Source organism: Dermacentor andersoni, chromosome 3 (assembly GCF_023375885.2).
Source record: "Dermacentor andersoni chromosome 3, qqDerAnde1_hic_scaffold, whole genome shotgun sequence".
NCBI lineage: Eukaryota > Metazoa > Arthropoda > Arachnida > Ixodida > Ixodidae > Dermacentor > Dermacentor andersoni.
Window position 1 is genome coordinate 31,894,120 of NC_092816.1, and position 21,240 is coordinate 31,915,359.

The 21,240-nt window shown below is 46.3% G+C and overlaps 1 protein-coding gene across 1 annotated transcript; it reads left to right on the forward strand.

Annotated features, from left to right (window-relative positions):
• Positions 1-1,365: 1,365 nt before the first annotated feature.
• Positions 1,366-15,776, forward strand: LOC126520856 (beta-hexosaminidase subunit alpha-like). Its single transcript, XM_050169658.3, has 13 exons — positions 1,366-2,448; positions 4,967-5,282; positions 6,535-6,603; positions 6,850-6,899; positions 7,511-7,621; positions 8,072-8,170; positions 8,940-9,078; positions 9,985-10,177; positions 10,437-10,593; positions 11,627-11,822; positions 13,101-13,191; positions 14,070-14,174; positions 15,441-15,776. The coding sequence occupies exons 1-13, from the start codon at positions 2,353-2,355 to the stop codon at positions 15,523-15,525; spliced, it is 1,707 nt and encodes a 568-aa protein (XP_050025615.2). The 5' UTR covers positions 1,366-2,352; the 3' UTR covers positions 15,526-15,776.
• Positions 15,777-21,240: the final 5,464 nt, after the last annotated feature.

Sequence of the window (21,240 nt, forward strand, 5' to 3'; positions counted from 1 at the left end):
ATGATAGCTAAATGTATAGCAATACCTGACAACACCTTATTCAAACGGAAGCTAAATGACACAGAAAAAACGAAAGCATCCCTTTTTTTATTCTTGACTTCAACACAGCGGCGAGCGCGGCGGCTCGAGGACTTGCATGCCGAGCCGTGGCGTCCGCCGGCAATCCCAGCGTCTAGCCCACCGCGAGAGCGATGCGGGAGTGGACGTGGGGTGACCGCATGACCACTTTCAGAGACAACATGCAACACTACAGATTGAACAGATGCAAATACCCACCACCGCACGCCAAACTAAACAAGAAACAGGCGGTTGCCTGGAGGCCATTGCAGACACACACGTAACCCTAACCCGGCGGTACTTCGCCTCTGCTACCCCGACCTTTATTCATTCGACGAGTTTAAAGCGTGCGGAGCCAGAGCGATGCTGCAGCGCATGCTGTGGGAATGCCCCTCTAACGAGCAGCAGGAGTCCCCGACGAACGTTGCAGACATGGCAGTCTCGAACCGCGGGTGCGTTGGGAGGCGGCCCTGCTCAGCCACGACCTCGCCGATCAACTGTGGGCCGTCCGGCAGTCCGAGGAAGCCGCCCATGTCCAAGGACTCGAGGCCGTCACCTAGGCTGGGGTGCTTATGGCCCCACCCCGCCCCAATCGTCGCACATTACGGATAAAATTTTCACTCACTTCAATACAGCAGATCTTACATCAGCGAGTTAATACGAAGAGTCCACGTTCATATCAAAGGGTTATGTGTTCGGGATTTGTCAAGGCAATGTAGAGAATCTGAAGACATCGACGCGAATCCTCATAATTTCATCAGGGAAGGTGTGCTAGGTTTCGCCAAATAATTTTCAGGTAACTTTCGTCTATGCAAGAGGTCCTTCGAGCGAATGACGTCCCCTTTGTTTTCGCAAAATTTAATGCGTTTTTAGCACACAAAAGAAATATTTTCTCATGGCCTGGCTGCTTAGACTAGAGTTAAATTCGGTACTGCGTAACTTTCGTACGCACTTGCATAGCGCACTGCTCAGATTCTAACTAAACGCTCTGACAAAAAAAAAAAAAAAGAAATCCACCTTTTGTATCGCGACCATGTTCTCGAACCTTAGCGCCGGCGCATGCTTGTGAACGCGGCGTCTGTAAGGATTACAGTAAAAAGTCGTTGAAAGCGTGGTTTCCCAGAATCGCTACTTTACGACATGGCTGTGGAGGGACTTGTCTTCGTTCGTTCGTTCGTTCGTTCGTTCGTTCGTTCGTTCGTTCGTTCGTTCGTTCGTTCGATCGATCGATCGATCGATCGATCGATTGATTGATTTATTGATTTATTGATTGATTGATTGATTGATTGATTGATTGATTGATTGATTGATTGATTGATTGATTGATTGATTGATTGATTGATTGATTGTCAAACCGCATGTTGATGCTATTGTTTACATGAATTTCATGTCTGGCAGGCATTCATGTGTGCCCAGATGCGAGACATTTACCAGTGCAAGCTGTTCTGTCGCAGGAGTGATACCGACACACGACCTGCCAATGCAAAGGACCGCACGCTGTACTGCCGATGGCTCGCTGCCAGTGCTACAAGCGCATGTACCTTCTTCCACATAAAAGGTGTTGTCGGCAAGCGCTTTTAATCGTGTATAACTCATCTCCACGCGTTCACGGCGATACTTCTTTTCCTCCTGATTTCTGCGCAATTTTACTTATTTTACCATATTACGCAACGCGGCTTTCCGAACTGAGTACAACTTGTGGTGTCCTTGCAAGTTCTCTAATATATGTTTTCCGTCGCTGCCGCCGCGTCCACGCCCCGTCGCGTTGGTTGCCACATCGACCACAGGCATCGCTTTAAGGCTTATGTAAGAGGCGTTACCTGGCGGGGTGCCCTGATACCCTCTGTAGCTTTGGACTCGCTTTTTGCGAGTGCCTAGTGATGCCCTCCGTTATTTGTCGGCAGTGCCACCTAGGGCTGCGTGCAGGTCGTCAACGGACCCCACTGCCGGGCCGTCGGTGAAGGAGGGAGGCCTTGTCACCCAAACTGGTTTGCAATCACAGCGTTTCTCTCGAGTAGCGACAATCAAACCGACGTCAAGCGCCGGTCTGATTGGTTCGCATTGGCAGTCGCACTCGGGGATGGTCGACCGTGCGACATAGTTTCGCGCGCAATCGGTCATCAGTGGAGGGACCCGTGGTCACCACAGGGCTTTCGGGCTCTTCCTCGGAGCTTTCCAGATACCTGCTCGATGAGACTCCCCTCGGATTTTTTTTTTGTTATTTCTTCTTTCACGTTTGACCCATTTGACCCACGGTCACCTGAAAGCTAGGGTGTCGCGCTTAGAGAGATCATCATGAAATCACCGCTTCTGAGGATTCTACTGGTGCTGGCTACACTGGTACTGGCCTACGCCTTCATTACCTACATAGAAGTCCGCCATCCGCTCCGGGTAAGCTGTCGGAATGTGCTTGTCTCCATTCGGCAGACACTAATTTTCTCTTTCTGCGTATAGTCTCTCGTTGTTTGTGCGCACTTCCTTGTTGTTGTTGTTGTTGTTGTCGTTGTCGTTGTTGTTGACCAGAGTGGTAGCGGCGCATACCCACAATAAGATATTGGTCATGAATCGGGCGGTTAAATTAGGTGGATAAAAACAAGGGTATTAACAATTTTAATGATGGAACTTAGGAAGTAAAATGTTTGTGAGATGAAAAGTTTGTATCGTCAACTACACGCCTTATTAGCCTTTGCTGTATACGATATCGATCCTTCGGATTGCTGGCTCGTGTAACGGCTCAAAGAGGCAGAGTTTCCAAAACGACGTAGCGTTGGGGTCGTCGGTGACCTTCAGAAACACGAGCAAAAGAAAGACAACGAAAAAGAACATGGACCACAACGGCGCGCTTTGTTGTAACTTGTCTTTCTTTCTTTGTGGTGTCCATTCCGCACAAGACATGTTTATTTCCGGAGTGAGGCCTTTGCCATTGGCCAGCCAGCTTCACAAAAAATATGTCCAGTATCCCAATTGGGTGAATTATTTTAATATGAACAATTCTAGCGTAAGACTTTTTGGTGAATGCGGGCCCTGGACTCGGAATGGTAAACAAGCAATTCTAGTGACTCAGTGCTCGATACCCTCCCTCATGTAGATACAGGATGGTGCCATATGTTTCTCTTTTCTCATTTATTTAAGAAACGAAAGCAAGAATAAAAAGAACTTTCGATTAAAGAGATGTTCTTACGATAAAACTCTTATTGAAGGCGGACGTCACCCCCATTTTTATGGTCGGCGAATAGCAAACAGCTCTTACGAACGAGGATGCTGAGAACAAACCCAAAATGTTATGCCAAGTAGTAGAGATTCCTTCGGCAAAGGAACATGGTAGAGGCTAATCCGGAGGCTGACATCAAGCCTGCTGATTCAGGATTGCTTCATGTCTAGAATGAAGTGCTTGCCAGAAACTTGGCCATTTCAACAATTTAAACGTTGCTCATCATAGTCTGTGTGATAACAAACCCAGGCTTCCTTCCTTCTTCCTTCCTCGGGTTCATGGCTCCGTTGTCCATTCAGTGCACCCCTTCACGAAGTATCTAAAACAGTATATTAGGAAGGGATTACGGATAAGAGCTAAAGTAGGTGTTTTTCAAGGAAGTTCCGATTTACAGATGACATCATGTTAAGCTACTCTGGATATTGGGGCCACAAACGTTTCAGTCCATCAACAGGTAAGGCATGAGTTTATTTGGAAGTCTAATATACAGAAAGGTAAATCAAGTGTTCGATACGCTGGTGAATGTACAAGAGTTCAAGGTTGGTAATTGGCAATGGAACAGCCGACTGAGTGCCTTTGTCAATATGCGAAGTAATTGTAAGTTTAAAGAATGCATAAATTAATTTTAAGACGCATTTGGTAGACGTATCCAAGCTGCGAAGGCAGTTCACTGACATCATAGAAAAGAAACGCTTCTAATTAATGCTGTCTACCTGCGCTAATGTGATTCACATTTCATCTTGTGAGAACTACCCGCATCTTTGGCAGCGTACAATGCCATTTGTTTTCACAATAATCATGTGGATATACAGGTTCGTTCCGCTATCCGTTCAGAATGCTGCGATTTCTTCGTACGCTGCGTGGCATCACCTTCTTAACCTATGTGAAATTAATTAGGCTAGTTGGTACTAATTCATTTTTGACCGTTGAACAAGACGGGTGACCACACAGAGAATGTACACTGACAACACTGGGGTGGCCCATGTCTCAATGTTTTCCTACCATCTCTGTTCGGTGAGCGAATATCGCAAAAAGCGAAACTATTGGAATTGCTCAGCAGCGCAATGCGATGACTGCTGAAAGTTGGCTAAGTGCTTTGATCGTTTCACTCCCAAGAGGTTGAGCTTCAGTGCAGTGTCCCCCAAAACGTCGAGTTTCACTTCAGTAAAGGACAAGCTTTAAGGTGATACGAAGTCCCACAAAGCCGTTCTAGAAATATTTTCAATTATGAGGCTCGGCTCTCGTCTCCAATTCTTCTCCTCAATCTGCAATGCATGTGAAGCGACGTATAGTGCTCTAGCCTTGCTGCCTTCCTCTTCTCATTTTTCCTTCTTTATTTTTTCCCTCCTCTCAAAGAGAGTGGATGTGGTGCTCATCTTAGTATACAATCACTAGCTTGCTTCTCTTGCTCTTGGCGAGGTGTATACAGGTTTCTGTGAGTAATATTAATGTTAACACTCTCAGGCCGAATTTCACAAAGCAGATCGTAAGTTAAAACAGTTCGTCAGAACCAGCACCAGCAAGCCTTTATATCGAGTATGTGATTTGCAAAATTGAACAGCCAATGCGACTCAGCTCTTACGGATAAGCTTTGTAAGTTCTGCGTCTCTTCGGTCATCTGGTTCTCGAGTTAATTTTGCGGCAACGACCATAGCGCTGCCTCTGTCATTCAAGCTGTGTCGTCCACTTCACGCGCAGGGCCGGCGGCCTCCGCCAGGATCTCCGTGGCCCGCTCCTCGGCGATGGCAGTCGTCGCCGCTGCAGCGCAGCCTGGATCCGGACACGTTCGCACTAAGATCGGCAGCCGCCGAATCGTGCGACGTGATAGCCAAGGCTCTGGTTCGCTACCGCAAACTCGCCTTCCTCGGAGACACGCGAAGAGGTCCTTCGGAAGGAGAAGATGGCGTCTCGACCGTCGTCGACGACCGAGTACTGCCCGAGCTCAGGGTCGAGGTGACTCAATATCAGGGACGGGAATACTGCGGCTACCCGCAGCACAAGGACGACGAGAGCTGTGAGTTCGCGCGCTCATGAAGCTAACGTATCCGCGCCGACAGCTATACAGACACGATGGGTCGATATTTGGTCGATATATGGCGATATTCGGCAAGCGAAATGACATTAGGAGCGAAGCGAAGAAAATGGGAAGGCCGCGTCTTATACTTAGTCCATGCTGTACCGATGTTAATGCAAAGCGTCAACGTCCTAAAAAAAAATTAATTACGGGGTTTTACGTGCCAAAACCACTTTCTGATTATGAGGCACGCCGTAGTGGAGGACTCCGGAAATTTCGACCACCTGGGGTTCTTTAACGTGCACCTAAATCTAAGTACACGGGTGTTCTCGCATTTCGCCCCCATCGAAATGCGGCCGCCGTGGCCGGGATTCGATTCCGCGACCTCGTGCTTAGCAGCCCAACACCATAGCCACTAAGCAACCACGGCGGGTGTCAAGGTCCTGACGACAAAATTTTGTTCATTCGTCTCCTGGATCGACCAATGCCAAAGTATTTTGTTGCAATTGCTCTATATTAGCCGGATGATCGGTAACATCCGATTTGAAGATCCGGTCAGAGCTTGGCTGGAACTTGGCTGATGTCACCCTTCGTACACTTCATTCATAAGAGAGTACGTAGAAGCACTCAGGTGGCAGTATACATACCATCAGTCTTGGTATACAGTTTGTGAACAGGGATAAGGTGCCTCAGAAAGGCTGGCCAACGTTTCGATAGGAGGACCTATCTTCGTCAGAGGCCTTTGACGAAGATAGATCCTCCTATCGGAACGTTGGCCAGCCTTTCTGAGGCACCTTATCCCTGTTTACAAACTTTATACCACAGTGTGCTATTCCCTCTGTCAGCCCCTTTCTTGATTTTGGACTACCATCAGTCTTGTTTGTCGCCACGCATTTTACGCGTAAATTTCTGGGCCCGCATTCAGTAAAACACTATTACTTCCGAACTGTTCGTAAGAGCAGGTGCCAAGCCAATCGTGATGTTGTACATATTATTATCGAAAGAGGCCAGCCGATAGCAGACGGCTCTTATACGAACAAGTATTGTAAATCCGGCTCTTGATTCTTATGCCCGCGTATACATGTATGCGCCAGCGCCATCCCTCACAGTGTGCTTTGCTTGAGTTTTGCTCTGATCGATTTACGCAAGCGGCACAATTGTCCTCAAGGTGATTGTCTTTTTTTTTTCTTTTTGATTTTATGTCACTGACGAAGCGATAGTAACGACGCTCTGTTTTCTTCGTTACTTCAAGATTCCCTTGTTGTACCACAACACGGCGACGCTGTACTGAGGTCTCAGACTGTCTGGGGTGCTTTACGCGGTAAGTGAAGTTTTGTGATGTTCTCAAAAGCTTGCGGAACAACGAAGCAGGCGAGCGAGCTCTTCTCTTAATGTGCGCATATCCTTGAGCTGAAACACAGTTTATTGCATGGTCAGGTTGTGAACATGTTTTTGTTATTTGATGACCTTCTGATTCCTTAACCTCTCGCACCGACCTGTCCATTTATAAAGTCCAAAATTCAGTGTGCTTAACGGAAGTATGCTAAGTTTTGTGACTTCTTTACAGGACTCGAAACGTTCAGTCAACTCGTTCATCAGGATTCTGTTAGCAAAGCGGTGAGTGAACGCCAGAAACGTAAGTGTTGCTTCATCAATACGTGTGATGTATACTGCACATCCGGTCTGCTAAAACGATGTCGTCTGCCTACATTACTGCTGTTTGTCACAGTTAGATCGAATCGATCGAATGGTTAATCTATTATCGGCGAGGAGAACCATAAAAAAACGCGAAGCTGATAAATAAAGCAAATAAAATGTTGGAAATTCTAGGATATAGTAAACGACCGTACAATCATGTCGTACTCGTTGGCTTCTTCGTGTTTTCTTTATTTGTCTGACTCTACCATGATTTTGAAATCAGTTTTCATCCCCTCGCGTGTACTGAGTTAAAAATGATCGGCATAACTATGGAACTCGGCACCTATACCTTTGTAATCGTGTGAACAAAATCTGTATTCAGACGACAATTCGTTAAGAAACGGCGCATGAACAGAAGTTGATATTTGCGAGTAGATATATGAACCGCTCTATCTTCAACTGGCAATTAGACGGTCCCTGTCACATATACTATAATAATTGCTGTGATAATTACAGAATAACTTACCTTGCTCAAGCTTAAATGTATTCCAGTGCACAGCTTTACTGTCTGCTTTGCTTTTCTCTTCCAGTTTCTCATAAATGTAACCATTGTAGATGACTCCCCCAGGTTCTCCTACAGAGGCGTACTGCTTGATTCGTCGAGACATTTTCAAACTATAAAGGTTCTTAAGCAGAACTTGGTAAGTCATAAAAGTGGAACTCCAACAATTTCTGTTCGCAGCCAGTATTCTCTGAAACGTGAAACTAAACCCAACGTTAGCAAATTTAGTCGGTTCTGAGGCAGCAAAAATTAATGTGGGTATGGTAATCACCAGATTTAGCAGACAGAAACCTTCTAATCTCTTTGAAGTTCAAATCGAGTACGTTGGACCAGCCGAGTTTTAAGAGCATGAATGGGTAGGCGGCAGGTGGAAGTAGTAGATGATGCCGAATCTTCAGAAAACATGTACTCTAACATTGACTGCGGCAAGTAACAAGGTTCTTTACTATCTCGTACGATTAAGAGCGGTGTAAGCTCGCTCTCGAGAAACTAGGCAAAATGTGCCTTATGAATCAATCGTGGTTCACAGTGAATTCGATTTTAGTTGGGTGTTATACCTTGGGTTTGATGTCTGCCCGTCGCTTCGCAGGACGCCATGGCCTACAACAAATTTAATGCCTTCCACTGGCATCTCGTCGACGACCAGTCGTGGCCGCTGGAAATGGCAACGTACCCGAACTTGACGCAGGTAAAAGCACGTCTCACAAGTGATGCGTCGAAGAAGGTCCGAAATGTATTGTGTACGGACGCATGTGTTCATATTAAAAATGGGAAGAGGGTGGCAGATGCCACCAAGACGCCAGTTTTAATCTTCTTGTTGCATCTTATATCCGTGCTTGATATCACTGGTTCCCATTAATAAAGAAGCTCTAAAGTCTACACACTCTTAAGCACTATGAATGTTCCCGTTATTGGGTTCCTTCCTCTAACTTCACACGACTAGCCGTCTCACACTGTAGTCAACGACATATCTGTGAGCTGATGCGTATTGGAGAATAAAAATACATGCAATAGGTATGAACACAGACTGCTTCTAGCGGCCATGATCTCGGCACACGTGGAGCCTCACACACACAAAAAAAGCGCCGTCTTTCGCAAATATCTACCCCAAAACATCGTAGTCCTTCTGCTGCTTGGTAGAACTCGGAAGAGGTAAAGGGATGTGAGTGGAAGGTGTGTACGTTTCATCTATACTATTCCTGGAAAGTGCTACAAAGGCGCTTCCTAAGTTCCTAGGAAACACTGCCCGCAACCATGACGTTGAAAACTGACACAATTCGCATGTTACAGTGTTTTGTGTAGGAATTTGAATTTTCTGTCGCTATATAATCGTATGCGTCTTTTTTTTTTTTACTATCGTTCAGCATCCACAACTGCAGTAGTGCGCCACGCCTAAAGCAAGGCTAACCTCTCTAGTTATCTTAAACGTAATATCTCTTGCTCCGTCTCATACGCAGAGTGCGTATTCCCCAAGATACGTGTACAGTCGAAATGACGTTCAAGACATCATCGAGTACGCTCGGCTGCGTGGGATCCGCGTCATCCCTGAGATCGACACTCCGGGACACACGCAAGCCCTGGGAAAGATCTTCCCCGGTAAGGCCCGTTTATTAACTATCTATGCCTTCGAGCCAGTTGATCATGCTTGACTGCGACTGAAGCGTCTGCAGGGCTCATTTGCCTGCATTACCCCTAGAGCGACGCGCGTTATTCTCTTCTGATTTCTAAAGATGGCGGGAGAGTGTGAACGCGGCGTTCTGGCACTAGCAAGACGACGCGGCTGATTGGAGATGCAGGTGCCACGAGTGCGTCACGCCTGCATGCATGACCCCCGACACCAAGAAGGCGGGCGCCGATTCCTTCAAGCTGAAGTCTCGGTGCCTACGAATTCGTCACGACTGCGAGGACCAAGCTTAAACGTAGTCACTGCGGAAGTTCGGCAATGAAGTCACGAAGGCGCTACCGATGCATTTTTCATTGCATTTCTAATGCGTTAAAGCACAAGCCAGGCTCTCTCTTCTCTCTCTCTCTTGTCTTTGGTCTTGCAGACGTTACAAGACCTAGCCTTCACTACGCTATCCTTCCTCTTATCGGGACACAGTTTCAAGAAGTTCTAGACGTTTTTGACACGTGCAATATAGTCGAAGTCCCAATTTCGGATTTGTTGTTGTTGTTGTTGTTGTTTTTGCATTTTTTTAAGGATCCGGTAGTAGAGCAAGGATCGCCACTACGCAGTGAAGGGTCTCCGTAAATGCATGCCGAATCGTTTTGCCTGTTCCTTCGCTATAGACGATTCTATATAGCTGAGCTCGCGGACCACCTTCCAGTTTGCGAAGCGCAGTTTTATAAACACATTTTACGGTGCATTCAAATGTGGACTACCTACATAACATACAACGGCTTCACAAGCTTATTTTTCTTTATCGGTTTTTGTTGCAAGCCACCTTCGTTTCATGTACCTTGCGTTGTCAGTTATGGCTTGAGGTCCTCGACTTCTTCCAGAGATCCTCACAGCGTGCTACTTCAATCGCACCCGGGGAAAACCAAACTACACCAAGCACGCGGCGTTTGAGATGCTGGACCCCACACAGAACTACACTTATGACGTCATGAGAAGCATCTTTCAAGAAGTCATCGAGGTCTTTAAGGACCGCTACATACACCTAGGCATGGACGAAGTCTACTACTCCTGCTGGTCGGTATACCACACTGTGTTTTTCAGTTCGTGTAACCGGAAAAAAGCTGAGAATTCCTGTTCACGGCTACTTCTATTTCTCCAGCCTTACCATAACTGAGGCAAGGATAATGAGCCTGGTTTAAAATTTTGACAGTCCATACTTTAGCAACAGATGATTTGTTTTTATTTCTATGGACGAGCTGTTAACATATCGAATGAACTTATACAACCTAAATCTATCTATCTGCTTGACCTCACTCCCCGCTTTGTTGCCCAGGCAATCAAGTCCCGAGATTGCCAAGTTTATGAAGAAGCAAGGTTTCCGCACCTTGAGCCAGCTTGAGCAGTACTATGTAGAGCGGACACTGGCCAACGTCCAGGAGCTGGGTGCCAAGTACATGATCTGGCAAGACCCCATTGACAAAAACGTCCACGTAAGCTCATCGTAGGGAACAACCTTTGATGTGCCGCGCACTATAGACACTTCGGGTAGGTCATGATTGACCAATCGTAAGCTTGCCTTAACGTTCACGCCTAATTTCGTAATTTCGTGGTACAAAAAAAAGATGAAAAAAAACTAAAGTTTAAATTTGACAGGCTCATTGATATGCTCAATAGTGCTTCTCGTACGAGTTCTGCTCGCACTTTAAGCGTGCCGTAGTATACCTACCACATACCATTCCTTTCTGAAAGGATCCGAGGTACAAGTTCGTGTGTGGGAGTAAGCGGGCAGTTTATGGGTTGAACTGTATGCTGCTCGAATCACCGGGTTCTATAGAATAACAAAAATGAGGTCGGGGCCCACTCGTAAGAATGAGCCCTGAATCCTGCGTAGGAAAACATTTACGGAGTGGGAGAACGTATTTGACATAATGTCTGACAAAAATTACAGAATTCTGCTATAAAACGAAGCAGTAGTAAGCGCCAAGTATTTACGTTTCTATTAGACTGAACAGAAGCTGGCTGATGTTATTGTGTTAGATTGAATGCACATGTGTAGCAGTATACATCCCCGCCACGGCCGTCACAGCATCGTGTTTGAGGCATATATACATAGTGACATTGCAACGGGTACAAATTCTGGCATAATAACAGATACGTTATTAATTTTTACAGCTTCCATAGGAATTCAACAATACCGAAAGAGGCAATGGTATACCGTTGACTGCAGAGCTGCCACATTGCTTCACGCGCGCAAATGTCAAAATCGTGGTAGGCTGCACTTTGTTTTTGTCGTTTTAGACACTGCCTAGCCTGTTCTCCCCGCCATTTCGCCTAAACGCGCCATCGCACTAGTATTCCCAGTGAGGTTAATTTCTGGCAACTGTACCTAGTGCATCACGTCTTCTTTCGTGAAGTGTCACTAGGTCACTAAACGTAACACGTGTTGAGTAACTGTATAGACGAAAAGTGTTGGCGCTCAATTGAATTGCGTTTCATTTTCTTATACCTCATTGCGGGGTGTAGGCGGCAAACGACACACTGGTTGTGATCTGGAGAGGCGGACCATGGCACAAAAATGTGACGCCGTGGCAGACCCATGCCAGAGCTGTCGCGCGCAAGGGATACCAGATGGTGGTGTCGGCTTGCTGGTACCTGAATCACATCCGCGACGGGCCAGACTGGAAGGACTTCTACCGGTGCGATCCTCGTGGCTTTAACGGTGGGCACATGTTTCTCTATTGTTATAGACCACCTGACAATAACGTTGTACAAAAGATGCAACGCGGCAGCACGATGGCGGTACATGAACGGAAGAAGACAAAACGCAGTTTGCTATATCTTTCGACGCCCTGGCCGTATACACTGTTGTTTTACATCGTGTCCTAAGACCTAGATAACTTCCGGGCCCGTGCGTCACATCATCTGACGTCATTGAACAATGCCGGAAACCAGTACGCATCAATGCGAGGTACTGGCAAATTTTGGCGCGTTCACCTTTCTTCTGCTTTTTCTTCTACTACTACTTTGGGCGTGTCGGCTTTTTTAGGTGACACCTCGTCACATCATGTGCGTAGGTTGGCCATTATCACTATCAAGATGATGGTTTGCACGGTTACACGCTCTCAATTTTTTTCTATGCAACAGCAAGCCTCGTTCCATAGGGTTGGCATGAGCCGATACACAGCGCGCCTTGCGCCCGCCGCATTTGCGCAGTTATAAGATTCCGGTACTCGCTGATTCTCATTTCTATGTTAGGTTTTCATTTTGTTGGTGCGTGCATGTGACACGTGCATGTGTCAGTGTCGTATATGTGCACGTCTATACGGATGGCACACGAAATGCGGCACGTGCACTTCTTGTTCTATATATATAGCGAATTTCACGAAGACGCTTTCATTTCGTTTAAGCGTAATTCGCAAGTCTTTCTCAATACTATGGTTATAGTTTGTCATGACGAAATCGCACTAATTCACTGACCCACTGTGCCCGGTAGCTATGATGTTGCGCTGCTGAGCACGAAGTCGTAGGTTCGATTTCGATTACGGTCGCGGCAGCCACCTCCCGATGAGGGCGGAATGCAAAAATGGTCGTGTACCGTTTTGACCTCAAGAACACCACAGGTGATCGAAATTCCTTCGGAGCCTCCCCCCCCCCCCCCCCCCCCCTCCCGCCCACACATACACAACGCGGTACGCGTGCCTCACAATCAGATCGTGGTTTTAGCAAAAAAAAACAACAACCTCACAATCCAATTAAATTTAGAACAGTCAGTGCCCGCCGCGATGCCTCAGCACGTATACGTGACTCTGTTGCCGCGCACGATATGTACGATATTTTTATAGTCAGACTACTTCATATGATAAAGCACTGTCTGAAGCGTTAGCCCGAAGCCATTGTTTCCGTATGTGGCTTAATCGCCTTCGTAAAGGGGCATGATCCTGACACATATTGTGGGGCCGGGGAACTCGAAATCTGACTGCTTCGGTTCATTTTGCAGGCACGGAACAAGAAAAGAACTTGGTCGTCGGCGGTGAGGCTTGTATGTGGGGCGAATACGTCGACGGCACCAATTTGATCTCCAGGCTTTGGTAAGCACGAGACACGAACGTGGTATATTTGTAACGGACGAAAGACGTCGCTACGTGGCCAAGTGAAACACCTCAGAAATGTCATTTTCGTTCGAGGATAGGTAGGTAACACATATTCACCATATGCAATACTTCTTTATCGCTTGGATTTTCTAACCAGGCATGAACGCGAGCACAGGCACACCAAAGGCAAAAGACTAGGCACAATCAGCGATATAACTTCTATATGCTTATTTCACGACTGCGTACTCATGAGGAAAACTTAAACCGAGCATTTATTTGCGCTATACAGGTATCGAAACAGTAGTCTTATAGCAGTGCTGACACACATTTACGAAGGTGCAGCCTAAAAGTGTAAACTGATTCCGAATATAGTGCAGGCTCAAACTGTGGACCGATCCCGAAGATGTGCAGTAAAGAAATTCAGACGCACCTCCTACTCCCCTCGCGCAAGGGGTGACACAATTGAGTGCGGTGCGAAATAACTGCACCTTTGTCTTTCAGGAAGACTTTGTCCTTCATCCACTTCAACTGGAGGTTGCATCGTCTTCCAACTTTTTAATCATGAGATGTAGTGTATAGGCGCCCTTTAAGAGGATCTCCCAGGTCTTATCACTCCAACTACGTATCGAAGATAGTGCCAGCCTTCACTTCTCTGTGCTCATGTAAGTCGTGGTGATTACGTTCCCTGTGTGCCTAGGATGCGCATAAACAAGCAAGCGTCCCTCCGAATAATGATCACTTGTTAGCAGGCGGTCCATTTTGTATTTGTCTCGTCGCCGTCTATTAGCATCGACAAGAGTTTTCACTATGTGTGACCGACTAGCTGAATGGAAAGAACTTCTCCAAGAAAACAATTATTTTCCCTTCGTGTGCAGGCCTCGCGCTTCAGCCGTTGCCGAGCGTTTGTGGAGCAGCGCTGGCGTCAATAACACGGACGACGCCGCATTCCGGCTGGACCAACAACGCTGCCGTATGCTCAGGTAGAATCCAAATCTTCACCTGTGTCTTGGTCGTTGAAGAAATGATTGTACTGTTTTGTCCCGAGACCAGCCCGTGGCCCTTCTATTCATAAAACAGCACAGTGGCCATTCTTGGTCGACATGCTATATACGAAATGGTCTGTAGGGGCGCGCTCAACGGCGTTTGACTCGGTGTACAGTTAGCGCGTGCACGTGCCTTTAACCAAAATTACTTTTCTTCATGTGCTGACACTACATGCGCTGACACTTTTTGTAAAACTAAATAGCTCGACCAGCAAGGCGGTTAACACAGAAAGCTCTATAAGACGACCTGGCGACACCACGCGTATGCCACCATCAGCTAGGCGCACGTGACACGTTCAAGGAACATAGGCAACCTTGCTCGTGCCGAGCGGTGCCTGCACAAAGGCACCTCGCGGATTTGGGAGAGCAAAAAAGAAAAAGAAACGCAACAACTGCATGCTCTCTGCATCGTCAACTTTGTTCTGAAGTAATACGAGAGCGTGCGATGGTGCGTCGTGTGACCGCTGGTGTGAGACCACGGGTGAGCGCACGTGAGAGCTGAAGTGAAGGCTTTGGGTTGAAGTGGAGTGAAGTGAAGGCTTTGGGTTGCACTTTCAGAGCTGTTAAGTGTGAGGAAACTACTTTCGGCACGTGTTTGATACCTTTAATTAAAAAATTTAAGATTTCGGGCGATTAATTTGCGCCGACAAGGCGATATATACCGAAGGAGCGGAGTGGCTCCCTAAAAAAAGTTCATACTCTTGACAACGGATGTCATACAAGTGTAAGAAGAAAAACAACATTCATACCTAGTTATATAAGCCTATGGCAAAGAACTCTTTATCATTGATCTCTCGTTACTGGGTGCACCAGAAAATTATTTGGTCGGTGCACAAGAAAAGCGAAACAAAGGTCAAAATGAGGCGATAACTCCAGTCACATATGTTTCGGTCAAGAAGAAATAAAGTAAATGAAATAACATTGAGTCTGTTCAAAATGCAATACAATGTTTTCTCACGTGAAGAGAACAAAGCCACAGCTGCGACCATGGGAAGCTCTTGCCTATAGTCGCACGTGATGCGTATGCTATTGTCATGGTTCTGCTAACACCGTACGCAGCTGCTGGTTTGCCTGAAGTAACGGTATATACACATGCTTACGTCTATTCAGTACCATTGACCACTCCTCATTTCACTATACTATTCTGTTTGCTCATTTTGCTTATTTGTCTTTTCTTTTCTTTTTTTCTTTTTTTTTTGGCAGGCGCGGCATACCGACGCAGCCAATCTTGAACGGCTACTGCGGTGACTACGAATTGGATATGGACACTCCGTATCACATCGACTAAGCAGGAATAGGAATACACGCAGTGACTGCGAAGACAGCAAAATGTCACTAAATATCTCAGGACAACGTCACAATTGAAGAGCACGTTGCAAGTCTGCACAATCGCTTTATGTCTACCAGGAAAGGTCGCCTGCCTATGAGAATTCCAGAAAGAGAATAGACGGAATCAGAAGAGTACCCTCAATATAGTTAATGAAGCTTCGATCGTTTCCGAATATTTGTGTATATATAAAGCGTCAACCCTTGTAAGTAGTTTTGCGATTTTGCCCCATCTTCCTTACGAAGGCCGGTTTCTTTGGGGTGTAGTGTGCGTGTGTCTTCTGACGCCGTCGCGACCTCTGAGAACGCGGATGGGAAGAGAGAGGAGAAACCAGGGAGGAAGTAAGACAGCCTCAACGTATCACGATGTACGGATCTGAATAATGGGTTTCGGGGATGTGGATGGCATTAACATAGCAACACCGCTGCGCCACAAAATGTCGCCGCCAGTGTCCAAGCCGTCCGCGTCTAGTAATCCGGTATCTCCGAAAGGGCAATACGTATACGGCACACATGCCAACTCTCCCAAATTTTCCGTAAGTTTTACGAATTTGGGCACGTTCTGCGGTTTTACGAATATTACGTGATGTATTACAAAAAATAAATCCAATTCGTGAAAAATGTCTTAAAGGCGTCGAAAGATGTTTCGGTGCGAGATTGCGAAGAAAATACGTGCAAAAAAGAAATTGTGACGGTACTTGCGCCGCCTTGTTGTGGCATCGCAAGACACTGTATACGGAAAGTCGTTTAATTCGTTCGTGCACGTTCATTCCGACATGTTTCTTAAACAGGCGAAATCGGCGTCAGCAAAGTCGCTGCAAAGGTCTGTATGATCTGAACGTTCTGTTGCTCGCCAGTTTCTGCTGTGGCAACTTTGCTACGATGCGTATGCAAAAAAAAAGCGCATATGTATGCCATAGAAGGCGTGTTCTCAGGACAAAGTTCTTAAAAATGCGTGATAATTATCACGCATGTTTAAGAACATTTCCCTCCCCCTCCCCCCTCGCGTCTGTGGAATTTTTACAAATTTTAGTGTTGACACGCAATCAGGTGTGATCTACGGAGAGGTTGCTCTCAATAGTATACTCCATATCGAAAAGAAATGAGTATGCTCTCGTAAATACGACGCCCAACTAAATGCAGCGTGGTTAAATAGACTCGCATAGAGAGAGCCCTGGCGACAGTGCAGACGAAGTAGCGGCGAAGGGTGAATGAATTATAGAAGCGAGACACCGAAGTTAGACCACAGAATAATATTTTTTTGTGAAATCGATACAGTTTCCAAATCGGGCCCGCAGTTTGCGTCACGTAATTGTGCTGTTTGGTAAGGCCCAGTGCAGCTATAGCTATCTTGCGCTATATTTTAGCACTACATAATAGATACGTCTTAATTCTTTTCTGATTTTTCGCTGAGCCAGGTATTGAATGAGGCAAGACCTCATCGAACGAATGTAGCTGTAGAAGCAGGGGGAAAATGTGGTCAGCAGTCACGTAACGCCGCCTTTGTTCGACAGAGACCGAACTTTCGAAATCCGAGAGCCCGTGCAAGCCTCCTTGGAATTCGTGCGTATTCCACCGCAAATTTCTTAATCTTATCACTCCACCTAATTTCTGCCGTCTTAAAATGCGCTTCAATTTTTTCCCTGGTATTCATTCTGTTACCCATAATCCACCGCCATACAGCGACATGTTTTACGCGTTACAACTCCTGATCAGCTCCAATTGATTGATTGATTGATTGATTGATTGATTGATTGATTGATTTTGATTCGTTCTTGGGGTTTAACGTCCCAAAGCAACACTGAAGATATATGAGGAACGCTGTAGTGGAGGACTCTGGATTAATTTTCACTGCCTAAGGTTTCCTAACGTGTACACTCTTTGTCAAAAGTATACGAACTATACTCCGCGCCTTCACCAAATGTCATTCGACTGTGTGGTGCAGTTCGCGTGACGTCATTCCCCAGGGCGCCGAACTTGTGGTATACACCGCAAGAACTATCGCAGGCAACGCAGCCCGTACAATCTAAAAGAAGTTTACACGCTTTGAGGCGTATCTTTGCCCCACAACGATAATACTCATCTGTCTTGCTTGCGTTTCCTTTCTTGAAAGCCCCGGGCTCGCTGCTTTCCTGTCAAAAGGGCTATAAATGTCACACTGATAACGCGTATGCCGTTCGTGATCGAAGGATAGAAGTTATGGGCGAGCAGCTTTAAAGGGACTGACAACCGATTTTTAAGCACCCAGTTTCTTATGGCGTAACGAAAAGCTCACCCTCAGTAGAGATTTCACTTGCCGCAGTTACTTCCAAAAGCGCATGACTATTTTGTTAAACATAATTTTTCGATCTGAGCAGCCTCTAAAAAAGGACGAGTCCCTCCTCCAGCAACTAGCCTCTCTAGCAACGCTGAGAAGTGAAAGCGACGCCGTAGCCCGACTCGCAAATTGTGAAAGCCGCCCATCGTTCTGCTTTCACAGCAGTGAGCACGAACTGCCGTTAACCATCTATATTTTACCTTTTCAACCACTTTTGAAAATAAGAAGCTGGTACAATAGGTTTGCGTTATTGTACAGACCTTTTTTATATTTGTACCGCGTTTTTCTCCAAGTACACGCCTACCACTTACACTGTGACGCCTACGTCTTGGCTGGGGGCACCCGGCGTCGTTCTTGTCAAGCCAACTCATCTAAAACGAAGGCGAAGGCAGCGCCACGTTTCTACTTAATACGAAGGAAGGCCTATCTGCACATTGTAAGTTATAAAAAGCTTATAACAAAAAAATGTACTGCATCTGAATACTAATAGCCGCGTACACTAGTAGAAGGTCACATGATAGGTCACATATGCATCTTCATGTTTTGCCGCGTGGGGCACCAGAGGTAAATATAAGTCCATGTTTAGATATAGAAACAGGGTTCGCTTTAGCCAATACGATGGGCAATATTTCCATCAGCAGAGTTATCTCGATTCATGTTCTGAGTGGTTGGTTGTCTGTTCTCTTATAGTAACATACAACTTGAATAGAAAAAAACTGCAGTTAGCAACCAAGGCACACAAACTGCGCGGGATTGTTACTCCGCCAGCCAATCACAGAAGCAAGCAAAATCGTCGTCATGCGATCATTTCGAAATGGCCCTCTGCAAAATTTGTAAGCAAAAAGGTACGCTAGACCATATAATATGGGAGTGTGCTGGCTCCCCAGGGGCCAAGGAAAACATTGACAGTAGAGAAGCCTGGGAGGCCTTGCTCCAGAGCGAGGCTGAAGACGACCAGCGTCGAGCAATCCGCCTGACCGTTGAGGCCGTGAAGACTCACCGTCCTCAACGCGCGGGGACTGCTTCGTCCTCCCCCCCTATACCTACGTGTAGGTTAAGAGGCGGGCACCCCAGCTCGATGGAACAATAAAGTTTTCAATCAATCAATCAATCAAAATGGCATCGTACTTGATACCTCCGGAGAGTTTGCTGTTCTTGAAGAGTCTTCATCGGCGGAAGCGATGAGATGTGCAACAGACACGGACAAAGTGTATGGAGTCTGAGCTCTTCACTCTTCAAAAGTCGGCGGCACAGTTCATTTCACTGCTGACACCGCTTTACTCATGAAACTTCACTGCCAACTGAAGTGAAACCTGACAATAAATAGTTGCAGCGAAGCATACGTTTTATTTCACTTCAATAAAGAATTAGGCTTTCACCGTTCCACCATAGAAGACGAGTGAAAACGTACAAAATTACGCGCTTATAATTTTATCTTTGCGGTTACCGCCTTATTTGAGGCAACAGGGAAATTTTGAAGCGCGAGCTATTTGCAGCCTCTCGCGGAGGAACAGTGGCTGGCGGTTATGAGGGCGTGGGCGGGGCTTCACTACAGACTTGAGTTGTATCCGACTGTGGAGAAAGAAAGGGAAGCGTGATAAATGACTATTATTGTTCTAGGACAAATAAGCATTTTAATCTGGACAATTTTGCCCTTTAATCTTAACTATCACATAATTTTACAGCGTTTGCTCTATAACTCACCACTCGGGACTTTATCCGTTTTCTCAAATGATCCTCGACTTCAGCGAGTTGAGCACAATGCCGCCCATTTCTATACCGCCTTTATTCTACGGCCGCCCCTCGACTGAAGAAAATGCTATACGCTTGTGAACAAGGCTCTCGTGCAGGAGACGAAACGTCTTTTATTTGAGCATATTTTACCTTGGTCGACGCCGTGCGTTTCACTCAATACTCTTTTCAGTATTTGCTGTGGAGTGTCAATGGATGGCCTCCGAGACCGGCCGGCGTGCGCTGTCGTGTTCAATGAAGGTCGTGGTCAGTGAAGTGCAGTGACTACATTTATCAAGAGGTTATCATTTACACCTTATCGAAGGCGAGTATAAAGTTCATATAACTAACTCTAGAGGAAAAGCTTCTCACAGCACCCATGCATTGAAATCGGCTACCGCAAGAGCACCTCCATGTTGCCACCCTCTGCAGGCGCACAGGCGACGAGACTCAATTCGACGAGACGCGCAAACTGCACAAACAACGCGATCCCACTAAAGCCCCGATCCCACTGTAACGTAGCGACATCTATTTCAGGTGCCTGCAAACTGATCGTTTCGGGCACCGTAAATTTTAGATATAGATGTTATAAATAGCCAACCGATATTTCTGAAAAATATACAGAATCAATTTTAAACGCTGTACGTGCGTGCGTACTATGTGCAAATGCCCGCTTATGCATAATATTTTTAACCTTTTTAGCACTACAAGAATGAGTGAAGGCAACACTTTTGCGTTTACCGCGGTTTACCGTTTCTCTCGCTTCTTCGACCAGTTTTTCCTGTATAATGGGGGCGATGAGATACAATAGCACCATGTTCAGGGAGCGCGCCCCACACGCGGTCTGAGGGATAAGATAACACAGCGCGCTATTCATAGTTTGGCCTGGCTTCTTGCGCTCAAAGAAAGCACCACGCGGGCGCCCTCCTGGAGTTCCGTGACTGCAATGTGACTGCTCCGTCGCAAACTACAAACACGGAACACTATACGCACGCCATATCTGCGCAACATACAACAATCCACTGCCACTGGGCGCGCTCGTCGCAGTAGAGTCCGTCGAACAGTTCTTTTTTTTTTTTTTGCGTGAAAGAATCAATGATATACCTATATATATCATCATCAGCCTATCTTATGTCCACTGCAGGACTAAGGCCTATCCCTGCGATGGTCTAAGGCCTCTCCCTCTCCCTGCGCCAACCGATTCCAACTATATAGCACCTGCCAATTTCCTAATTTCATCGCACCACATTCTTCTGCCTTCCTATACTGCGCTTCCCTTCTCTTGGTACGCATTCTGTCATGCTAATGGTCCAAATGTTATCTAACCTGCGCATTACATGACCTGCCAAACGCCATTTTTTCCTCTTAATGTCAATTAGAATACCGGCTATACCCGTTTGCTCTCTGATCCAAACCGCTCTCATTCTGTCTCTCAAGATTATGCCTAGCATTTTTCGTTCCATCGCATTTTGTGCGGTCCTTAACTTGTTCTCAAGCTTCTTTGCCAGTCTCAAGTCCCTGCCCCATAAGTCAGCAACAGTAAAATGCACTGGTTATACAGCTTCCTTTTCAATGATAATGGTAAGCTTCCAGTCAGGAGCTTACAATGTCTGCTGTATGCCGATCCAA

Coding starts and splice junctions, on each gene's coding strand:
- LOC126520856 (XM_050169658.3), top strand. CDS start 2,353: ATGAAATCACCGCTTCTGAGGATTCTACTGGTGCTGGCTACACTGGTA. Junction 6,900..7,510: donor AGGATTCTGTTAGCAAAGCG/GTGAGTGAACGC, acceptor TTTCTCTTCCAG/TTTCTCATAAATGTAACCAT. Junction 11,823..13,100: donor CGATCCTCGTGGCTTTAACG/GTGGGCACATGT, acceptor TTCATTTTGCAG/GCACGGAACAAGAAAAGAAC.